Raw genomic sequence first — 11,972 nt, 5'->3', positions numbered from 1 at the left:
AAACAATTCTAAAAAATGACCAGAACTTGTGTGGTGGCTTTTGCACTTTCATTCATTATTCTATTAACATTTGACATTCATGGTTACATTCATATTTTATACATTAATCCATCTAATATTTCCTACACTCTCCATAAAATCAAGCAAGCATGACGGAGTCCTTGCAAACAATAAGCTATAACCCATTTGCATTAAAAGTTCTATGCAATCTCCATCCACCCATCAAATTTCTTGCCTTGTAGGAAAAAAGACTAGAAAATGGTAAATACAAAGATGTCAAAATGGGAAAAAAAGGCCTGTGATCAAACAACCATTTGTTTAAACTTTGTAATATCAATCCTCCACTTACCCAAGTTTAGTGGTGCGTATTAGCCAGAAATAAGGATGACAATGGAAACCAGCCATCAAGTAATGTAACTGCTCAAAGAGTTACTACTGAAAAGCAAATTGTTTAGGATAATAAAGGTTCCAGTATAGTTCTACCTTAGATCATTGAAGTATTCTTACCAAACCATAATGTGAATACAAACTAACAACAGCATTAGGAGCCTCCTGTCAAGTTCCTTCACAGAAATGTCATACATATTGCTTCCCAGAGATTTTCAGTCTTAAATAAATTTTGCAATTCAGTAACAAATCCGTTTCACAATTCCAAAATTAAAATGGAATGAATTATATCTTGATAGAAACCACACAAATTGTGCAGTTTCAGTGATTACAAATGACTCTTAAAAGGATAATCATATTATTGTCACTTAAGAAGCTTATTACAGGTTGCAACTCCAACAGCTGCAGCAAGATGCCATCCTGCATGAAGATAAGGAGTTTGGGGAAACATATCATCTGCAACATAAAGTGCGGCACCTACCACAGATGAAGCAGTGTGCAAGTTGTAGGCCATTCTCAATTCTGGTTCTGAAACTACTCTTTTAGCAAAATCCAACTGCAAATTGAAGGTAGTACAGTCAAATCTTAAACAACCTTCAGTAGCTATGGAATTATTTATGATTACAGCATTCTCATAAGTTGTGTACTTGAAATTAGAACTACAAGAACCCATAAAAAGTGGCATAGCAAATAAAACAACCCAACTCCATGATAGTATACCTCCATTATTCCAGTGTGAATAGCAGATACCAAGAATGGTTGAAATGGTAACATCATAGCAGATGCCATGATCAATGTTTTTGGGTTGTCTTTCCTCAGTGCTGTTGTAAGGCACTGTACAAGAAGGAAATATGATTAAGAAAATGGAGCTCAATGTTGTTTGCATTTATCAACCAATCAAACAGCTAATAATGAATTTGATGATTAGTTTTCACTGCAGTTTCTATGTAGCGTTACACTTAAGTGGTCATCTTCTTATAAAAATTTAAAAATGCATAGCTACTTGAACCTAAATCTAGTGTTCTATTTTAGTAACCATTCAAACAGTTCAGTACAAAAGTTACATTTATAAATTTTGTATCAGAGCTGTTTTTCCTGCTAGCCTATTTGACAGATTCAAAAAAGAATCCGCAGGTTTTTAAATGGCATCAAATGACATATTGGAGTCAACCAAAGTACTCTATGAGACAAATAGCAAACTTGGGTTGGAATTACAAACAAGGGGAATGTTCTCATCGCTTTGATCTAATGAAGGATGGTTGACCATTGTGGAACAATCAACCCCTGATTTGTTGCAGATTGCTCTTGTTCCTAAAGTGACTACGTCAAGTCAACACACATGGTTGAAGCATTCAAATGGTGAGATAAACCTTTTGGTTACTTCTTGTTTGATTGCGATCACAAGAATGAAGGATACATCAGCTAAGCATTGGTAGTTTTCAAAATTTTGGGGACATGAAAAGTCATCATACAAAAAGCATTTGCAAAAATCAGATTGAGTAATCTCATGCTAGACATGGGGTTGCATGATTTACTGAATAGCATGTTTCAACTTTTTTTGGTCGCAATTAGGAATGAACACAATGGAGATGTATGTCAATTAATGAGAGTAAAGCCCAATTTCAGCCCCTTAAGCATATGTTATTAGCAACTTCAAGGCAAGAACATAATGTTTCTGATTCTACCTATGAGTTAGTTAAAAAGGTGCTTAACAAGTTGTCAATAAGGAGGAAGATCTATTGCAGCCAAACAATGATAATGATAAACATGCGGATGTAAATTGAGCCTTGATTCATGAGGAAAAAGCTGAAACAAATACACCTGATTTCGGGCATGCTGAAAACAAACAGGATGATGATTTCCAACAAGGATGATATTACGGAGGAAGAATCAGTTGCCACAGGTGAGAGGTATACTAAACTCTTAAAATTGGTATTTTGTAGATTACTATTGCCAAAACTAGCGAAGAGGAGAACTCCCTTGATGAATCCATACATGACCATGATGCTACTCCATTGTTACTTCATGAAGAGGGCATGACATCATCTATGGAAGCAATTATGTGTGATGGTGATAACCCTTCCATAGATGAGAACAAATTAGAAAACTTAATGTACAAGAGCAAGATTGTGCAAGTAATGAGAAGGGCAGATGATTCTCACAAACGCATTGAAAATCTTATGTAGAAAACTCAATTTGAGGAGATGCAAAAAGAAGTTGCAAATGGAGATACTAGTAGTCAATTGCGCACAATCAAAGAAGCTTTTGATAGGATGAAATAAGATTATTTGAAATTGTTATTCGAGAAGGATCTCGATATCAAGTTTTCTGAAGATAAGGAAAGAGAGGTGGATGAGCTTTGTTGCAGTTGAGCATGACTCACTACTCATTATACAAGACTGAAAATCAAAATTCTATTGCAGCCACTCACAAGGAAGATGGAATTGATTTTAAGACTATAGAGATAATGCAGATTGTTAAAGGAATCAATACTTCCAATATTTCCACAACATTCCATAAAAGTAAGCACAATATTTCCACCATTCTCCATTCTAATGAGGCACACTATGTTAATGAAGATCAAAAAGACCAACAAGGAAACAAACTCATGAATTTTGGTGACCAATGTTTCCATTATGCTTCAAGATGTAGCAAAGAAAATGCTTCCATAACAGTTTCTAAAGGTAGATTTCAGAATAGTTTCAGTCATGCAACAGAATTGGTTAATGGTCTTTCAATGTTGGAAGAAATCGGGCAGAAGGAGATTCTCAAAGAGGACAAAGTTAATGAGGATTACAAAATTTCAAACAGCAGTATGCTGATTGGCTTGATGGACATGCTCTATCCAGGTAATCTTGGTTGGAAGAATCACATGTCTCAAGAATTAATTGCTGTGTGAAGCTTATTTTTTCAGTGCAGTTAGGAGTTGATGTCATGTTGGTGAGCATTGAATATGGTCATAATCGAATTTGGGAAGTGAATGTTGACAAGTTTTTAACAGCTGATGACAAGAAATGTGTTCCTGAACAGGTTAAAAATTAGATTTTCAGTTTTTGAGATGTTGATATCATTTGCTGCAGAAACTTTGCAAAACTGTTTTCATGCGATAGCAGGCTTCCAAATTGTAATTTTGATAGAGTGAAGCAGCGGAAGAATACAAGTCCACTGGAAGTGAGCACTGGCTTTTGCAAAAAGGTGGTACTTTTCAGCTTGGTTGCAATGTGAGGAGTGCACATTATTTCTCTTTAAGCCCACAAATTGATGGGTTCAATATCTTAATGATGACAAAAAAGAAGAGACTGAGAGATTGGTATAAAGAGAGTTATAATACATCATGGTATGAGATGCACTCTTTTTCGGAAGGAGGATTTGCAGCTTGTAGGACCGTCTGATTCGTTGTTATGCCAGGTTACAAAGAGGTGAAACTAAGAATGAGCTGGAGTCTTCAGGTGATGGGAATGAAAGGTCTCCGAATTGGCCTTGGGATCCAGGGATCCTGATGATGAATAAGTTACATCTAGGCAGAATGTTTCATAGTGTAGCAAGTTTTGATTTTGAATCAAATTGCTCCAGAACAAGCAAAGGAGTTGTTTGCAGATTTATATGAGATCTTGGTATTGGTATGCAGATTTCTGATTGCTTGAGGACAAGCAATCTTTGAGGACTGTAATGTCCCTTTTTGGGACATTAATCATCAATTAAATAATTGAATTTCAAATAGTCAATTTACATCAAAATTAATGATAATTCAATTTCATTCTTTAATAGAGTAATTTTTTGTGACTTTTTATGTCAACACAAAATTATAAATTAAGTCACTTCATAATTATTTCCTTCCAAGTTCAATTTAAAACTAAAAGTAGGGAAAAAAATAGACAAAGAAAAGGAATATCAAGAGGCAGGCAAAGGGAAAAACAAAGTCTTAGGGTTGGGTTGTTAAAGAGCTATACTTGGTTTATTCATTTTCTTTGGCAGAGCTCAGAGAGCTTCTTGTTTTAATTCCAGTTTTCTGAGGACGGAAACCCTTAAGATTCTCTCAACAGATTGGACGGAAATCCAATTTGTTTCTTGGGAGAGGATTCGCGATGAAATTCACACTTGTGCCAAAATTGTATGTCTCCGTTGATGGCAAATTTGCAGACAACTAATGTATTTTGCATCTCATTGAAAAATATATTTGGTCTACTATTCTGTTATATGCAGTATAAGGGAATTTGGAGGTATTTAATATTTATATCTAATTTGTTGAAAACAGGAAATATTTGGCATCAATCTAGGTTTTGTTGATCCTTATCTGCTTTTTCTATTATTGGTGTTAGAAGTATAGAGCCAAATGTAAAATATTTACTGGCATACTAGTTAAGTCGACCTGACTCCTTCCAAGATTGGTCTATATTTGCCACTGTGGAAATCAATAACCAAAGTTTATAAGTTTCTACAGATTTACAGTGAAAAAATATTATAGTACGGTTTAGCTGCAATTGCTTAATGCTCTGTTTCATTCTCAAATATTGATATTGATACCATCTTTCACTATGGACGAAGATTAATCTAGATCGGTGGCTTGATTAATATTTCTTGGTAAAGATGAAAGTAAGCCAACTCAATGATGAACCTCATACAGATCCAGCTTATTGAGAGGAAATATTTCTGTGCCTTGATTTTATCAGAAGCATGCTGGAAAATTACTGTTGAAGAATTATGATGAGTATTTGGACCAGGAAGCATACTTCAGCATGAATAGAGTGTGTATATGACTATAAACAAAAGAATACTCACAGGCAGGAAAAGTATATATTCAGAAGGTACAAGGCATCCACGCTTCTATCTACAGATGGCTATCATTCCTTGCAGGCTCACATTCATGATTCATCTATATCGCATTACATTACATGCATAACTAGTCTTTTCTACTCCTTGCAAGGGGCGCCGTCTATATTGTGGAGTCATTTTGGCACCATCTGGGCATGTATGCAGCCAGATAATGATGAGGCCTCTCAATAGTTATGATTGAGCAGCAGAGTTTAGCATTGTCCTTGGGTTTTCAAGGCAAGGAAATAAATCAGGACATGAGCTGGGCAACGCAAAGAGATCTCTAAATCAATACTCCATCTCAGAAGACAGATTTAGAAGTGCAAAATAAATGCAAGGAATAGTGGCCAACAGAAGCACTAGAAGTCGAAACTGTTCATCATTATAATTGCATTGACTGCAGTGGTTTCATTGAGTATATTTTTAGTTGCTCCTTGAGTATAACATGGTTGAAGGATATGAATGCAAATGGTTGAGTTTTTTTTGCACGGTGATTATGTAGTGTGATATATATGTTGTGGTGTCTTTATGATTACTGTGTTGCAATCTTATATACCTGTAAGTTGGGAATAGCGATTCTATATGCATTCATCAGTATAAACATGTAATACCCAATGCTAGTATCTCTTCATTCTGAAAACAATCAAGCATAAACTACAGAACAGGAAACAGTCTTTCATGTAGCATGCAATGTGCTTGACTAAATTCTTAAGCCTTATTCAGGGTGATTGGTGATAGAATTTCAAGACAGAAGTGGTAAGGAATATTAGAGAAATATTCTCTCTTTACTTGAGAGGACTCTTATGTCCCATTTTCTAGTCAATCTGAATCTGTACTTATTTCCATTTGCTATGTGTTTTACCCTTCTTCCTATTGGAAATATAAAATCCTCTATCTTGTCATTTCTTCTATCTATCAAACTTCTCCCTGTTGTAATTGTTAAACTTCTCCATCCTGTCATTGTTGTTGCTCAACTCCTACAGCCTCTTCTTTTAGTTGAGTCATGTGCAACCCTTGATCCCTGATATTTCTGTCTATGTTTTCATTTCCCTCCTTCCCAATAAGTGTCATATTGTTTTCAAAAGTCTGTTTTTGGCACCAATATTTTTTAAATGGTTTCTTTCTTGCCCATGTTCACTGTTCAAATTTGAAGTTGTGGTTGTGCATGTTATCGATCTGTCCATTTGTGGAGGCTATAAAAGACCAAATGTTTTCATCTGGTATTGTCATTTACACATAATCAAATTCCTTTCAGAATCTCTTTTGAGCACTTGTATTCAAGGGTGGGCACCTACCATTTTTGGAAGACAATCTCATACATAGTTCCTATTTGAAATTCACTACATGCAAACTCCAACCACATTGTATTGATCTGATTTACCATTGCTATGGGTAAAGAAATCAAGATCCACACCATATATATATATATATATTACAATGAACAACAGTAATAGGTGTGGATCTTGATTTCCTTCTTGATACAATAATGGCTGTATTACTTTCAAACAGTTGTGCATATATATATATATATATATATATATATATATATATATATATATATATATATATATATATATATATATATATATATATATATATATATATATATATATATATATATATATATATATATATATATATATATATATATATATATTACAATGAACAACAGTAATAATTTTAAATAATTTTAATCTGAGTTGTCTAAGATCTGAATGACGACTAGGGTCAATAATGTTCATTAAAATAATAAGAGTTTGCAGAATGTCAAGAATTGGTTTTGAGTTATTGTTTTGGCTTGAGACATTCCAAAGGCTTCTTTTATTTAATAGGGGTTTATATATTATACATGAGCATCTCATTGAAGGTCATTTGTTGGGAAGGTTCTTACTTTCCTAGCATACATTTGATGAGTATCTTTTCTCCCACCAAAGCTATTCTTGAAGGGGGTTTATTAGTAAAGGATTTTACTTTCCTAGTATAGATTTTTTCTACAATTTCATTTAAAGCTTGCTTAAAGCTTAAAGTTAGTAAATTGGGCATTATGTGAGTGAAGTCAGTCCATTTGGTATACTCTCCCAATTAGTCATATTTGCAACCACTTCCCTTTCACTAAGTCTATATATTCACTCATGTAGACTCATGTTTGGATGTAATATCCCCATAAGGATGTTTTCTCCAAATTTTTGCGCAGAAATTTAAACAAATAATTTCATGCAATAGATTTCAATTTTCCAGCAAAAACACGAAATACCCAACTGAATTAAAGTTTCAGAAATGAATATTGCAATTAGATCTTCAATAAGAAATGGCATAGATCCAATGGTAGTTATAGAAATTACAGAAAGATTGGATACCAGAAATATGAGTATGAAACACTGTGAAACACTAGCAGGATGTCTCCTAGCACAATGGGTTTCTATCCACTGCCTCTAAGCTCAAGAGTTTCTGTCCTCAAACCTGCTGAAAGTTGAAGCTTCCAAACTCTCCAAGAGAATCTATAATCAAATCATATATCAAGAATGAAGAGAATCAGCCTCTAGAATCTCTTCTATAACACATCCCTGTAACTCTTCATTCTCCCCTAGTGGTTTGATGAGGACTGCAAGTCCTTCTCTGCTCAGTTTTCTTTGCCTTCTCTTCTCACTCCCCCTCTTTTGCTCAGTTAAGACTTGATTACCACTGCTTTCTTCACCATTGTTTTCAGCATAGTCTGTTTTTGTCATTTCCCCCTTCCCTTTGTACCTCTCTTCTGCAGTCCCCAAAGCTCTTTTAGCGTACCATGTTCTCTTGCCATACCCCTCATGATCCACCCTCGACCATAGCTCCCTTGTCTCCCACACCTCTACTCTTTATGAGATCCCTGGCCAGACCCTCCTCCATCTCATCCCCTCACCCCACTGTCACCTTTTCACATTCACCAACATTTGTGAGGCAATTAGATGCATAGACAGTAGTAGGACCACGAACAAGGAGGGGTTATAGGCGGAGCTCTTCAAGCTTGGCATTACTATTTTGGGGTCCTATCTCACAATGCTCTATAACAAAGTGGTTTGTACTGGATTTCCTAACTCTTGGTCATGGCACATTATCTACCCAATACATAAGACTGGGTCAATCTTAGACCCCGACAGCTATAGGATCATCATGATTGGGCATATGTTTGCTAAGTTTTTCACCACAATGTTGAACAATATCTTATCCAAAAAGCTAGAACGTTGGCATTGTCAGGCCAGGGGGCAGGCTAGTTTCTAGACAGATTACCAAACCATGTATCATATACTGACTTTGCAGACTATCATTGAGGAGGTTCAGCACTGCTCGTAAAAGCTTACTACTACTTTGTAGACTTTCACAAAGCATTTGCTTCTGTCCGCAAGATAGACTTCTTCTAGACGCTTAGGAAGATTGGGATTTCGGAGGTCCTCCTGACGTCTATCATGAGGTTATATGAGTGTGTGGTGGCCAAGTTCAAAACCCCTCAAGGGTAATCAGACATATTCAGAACACCATCGGAGTGAAGCGAGGATGTCCTCTCTCTCCTACTCTCTTTGGCATCACATCAATGAGTTGTAGACCCTCCATAACTTCCCACTCCTTGATAATGGTTGCATTTTACACCAGGTTCTAATGTCCATATTACACTTTGTGGACGATGTGGTTCTCTTGGCTTCCTCCCCTGAGCGACTCCAACAACTCCTTGATGGGTTGGCATCCTTCTGTGCTTCGCAACAGGTAGTTGTAAACTTGGGCAAGACCCAATTGATGGTCTTCAATTGCTTGAAGACCTCACATCTCCACTTTTACTTTTAGGGTGAGGAGATTGAGATCACTTTCTCCTACACATAATTGGGGGTTAAGCTCTCAGGGGCCCTTTTCAGTCTGAGACTTGCTATGTAGCCTCATGTAGCCAAGAGGCTCAGCACCCTGGCTATGCTTGAGAGACAATGCTTCAAACATCACTTTTAAGATACCACAACCAAGATGTCCCTCTTGGACTCTTTGGTCAAACCGAGTGTCCTTAAAGAGTCCATTGTATGGGGTCCTCTCCTAGAGTCAAATTGGGCTTCCATGGAGCAAGTTCAGACCCTCCTTCAGCATATTATTAGATGTCACCGGTCCACCTCTCTTAGTATCATCTTGGCTAAGTTTGGGGCTCATCCTTTCAAGCTTGGGACCATCTTCGATTTGGTTTGATTTTTCCACTGGTTGTGGGGCTTCATAGACTCTTTTGAAGGGCGTTACAAATACTCGTACTTGGCCTGCTGCTCTTCTGAGATGATCACGAGGTCCGGCACTGCTAGCAGGGCTCATTGTTGGTTCACCCAGGCTTCTGCTCTTCTTGGCTCAATTGGGATCCCGATGGACTGTCTTCCCACTTTTCAGTTTTCTCTGGACGCCTCTACTCACCTCTTGCCCTCCCAACAAGAGTTGAATGAGCACGTCAAGACTGACATTTACAAACATATTATCATGACTTGGACCAACCCTCCAGGGGGTCTTTGGTCAAGGATGGCTTTCTACACAAGCATTTCACGAATATCCAAGATGGGATTATTGTGCGTCCTTGGTACGTCACTCGTCATTTGACACATGCCCTCTACATGTCTTTAGACTCTTTCAGAGTGGGATCTCATCGGCTTCAAATCCAAACAGATCATCAGATAGATACAGAGGGGAGGATTTGCTCTCTCTACCAACTTAGGGAGGCGAAAACTAAGACCCACTTTATTTTCCACTGCCCCGTTTTCTACAAGATCAAACAGAGGTTCCATTGCTTGTTCAAAGAGTGCACATCCCTCTCGTTATTCTTCAAGTACACAGATCAAAGGTGTTTGACACCTTATCTTCAGGAGGCCTTGTGGCTTCACGACCAAATCTTACAACCTCAGTTATCTTCAATGCAATCTAACAACTAGCTCATTACCTCATTCTTTGTTCTTGGGCCCCTCGCCTAAGGAACAAAGTGGCCCCTTTGCCACTCTTTGGATCACACCAAGTCTGTGAAACCTCGCAGAGGCTACACTCAACAACATCACCTAACTCATAGCAACTCATCGAGACGGTCTAGGGCTAACCCTCGCCCAAGGCGGTACCCCTCAATTCTTGACTACTTCTCCACTGAGTATTTAGTTGGTTCAAAAGACCATCCTCCTAAATTATCATCTTTGATTGGCATTGTGAAACACAATCATACATAAGTGAGATGTTGCTTTAAAGAACACATGATTCATCACACTTCACAAGGATGTCGACAATGTCATCCTAGGCCTCAAACTCCCTATTTGATTGATTTGCATACAAAGACAAGGTTGTTGCTATGTCAGCATTCTCAAACAATTTCTCATGATGTGATGTTTCGTAAACTTCTTTGGAAGCATCTTGAGATCCCAACATGCTCTCGCCTTAAGACTATCCTCAACAAAATGTGTGCAATTACAACCTCCAAGTCACCAATGTAGAGATTTGTATATCTCGTACCTTTAATAATAGTTGAATTCAACTTATCACCAATATTTCTGTTATTTTGTTGGGACAAAGCTATGAGATTCCCATCTTCTTGATTGTTGTCTACATTTCTTTGGCTGCCTTATCTTCATTATAATCCCCACAAACATGATTAGGTGTCCAAGTGTCTTGACATGTGAAACAAATGTGCTCCTATCTCATTTGGTTATTACTTTCCTTAGGTGATTTTACAACCTATACATCTTTTGAGATTAATTCATTTTCAGTCATGTGCTCCTTGAACTTTTTAATTTTACACTCAATCAGTCTTTTGGAGAATTCATAAGAAACAGGTCATACAACATGTTCCTTCCTCCAAATGGCTAACAAGATTGATTGCAAATTCTTGCAGATATCATCATCTTCATCTAGGATTAAGGACATAATGGTTTGCATACAAGCTCTCGCATTGTCTGTATGATGCCTCATGTTTTCAATTAAGAGGCATTAGATAATTTCTAAGATCTTAACCCTCTTAACAAAGGTAGGGCCTGTCATGTTGTAACCCCTGAAAGCTCTTCAAAATCAATTGTAGAACCTTTCTCAGTACATCATCATTAGAAGCTGCTATACGAATTATTATACGTGCAATCTGATGGAGACATGAAGAAACTGCAAGCCTAACATCTTTATGTGGATATTCCATAAACTTCTGTTGAACCAAAACGAGCACTAAGAGCTAGGAAGCCCAATTAAGAAGACTCCAATCTGCCTAGTCTACACTTTGGACAAATATGTTTCTGATTCTTGCAACTTGATGAGAACACCATCTAGGAGATTCATGTACTCCAATTGTAAGACAACCATACACAGCCAATAACCCACTTCCTTTTCTTTCTGAAAGTCCCTTACTTGTTCAACATTAAAAGTGTCATTAAATTCTTTTGAGAACACATTGCTTTTCAGATTTTCCATTGTCTTTATTTTGTTTTCTGAGATAAATTGCTCCAAAAACTAGCGAGGACTTTGTCTCTAATGAGTTTTGTAAGGTTCAAAGCAGTAATGACCAGCCTTGTTTGCTACAATCTTTTTGGCAAATTGTCACTATTGGAGCATCTTGTCAAACTGTTTGCATTCAAACTCCAAACAATAGACAATTCCCTATTAGCTGAAATCATTTGCTTTGCTACTACAGGACTAAAGTAGACACATTAACAATATAAACAAAGTTTGTCTCTATTCACCAGCTAAGCATACACAGATTTTCAAGTTGCAATAAATTTGCATTCAATATTTTGCCAGTTTATGAGCACTGATAATCATGC

The 11,972-nt window shown here is 37.0% G+C and overlaps 1 protein-coding gene across 1 annotated transcript in view; it reads right to left on the bottom strand.

The window, feature by feature from the left end:
* Positions 1–299: 299 nt before the first annotated feature.
* The window catches only part of LOC149557054 (uncharacterized), a 32,572-nt gene continuing 20,899 nt past the window's right edge, over positions 300–11,972 (bottom strand). The window contains exons 6-7 of the mRNA XM_089831727.1: positions 1,108–1,221; positions 300–943 (exon numbers count right to left, since the gene is read on the bottom strand). Coding sequence (XP_089687853.1) covers positions 752–943; positions 1,108–1,221 — 306 coding nt within the window. The 3' untranslated portion in view covers positions 300–751. The remainder of the gene's footprint in view (positions 944–1,107; positions 1,222–11,972) is intronic.

Source organism: Cupressus sempervirens, chromosome 5, assembly GCF_028749045.1.
Source record: "Cupressus sempervirens isolate cs-2001-9-10 chromosome 5, ASM2874904v1, whole genome shotgun sequence".
In the NCBI taxonomy this organism is placed as follows: domain Eukaryota; kingdom Viridiplantae; phylum Streptophyta; class Pinopsida; order Cupressales; family Cupressaceae; genus Cupressus; species Cupressus sempervirens.
Note: the sequence above shows the minus strand (reverse complement) of the source record. Positions and strands in the feature narration are given on the sequence as shown.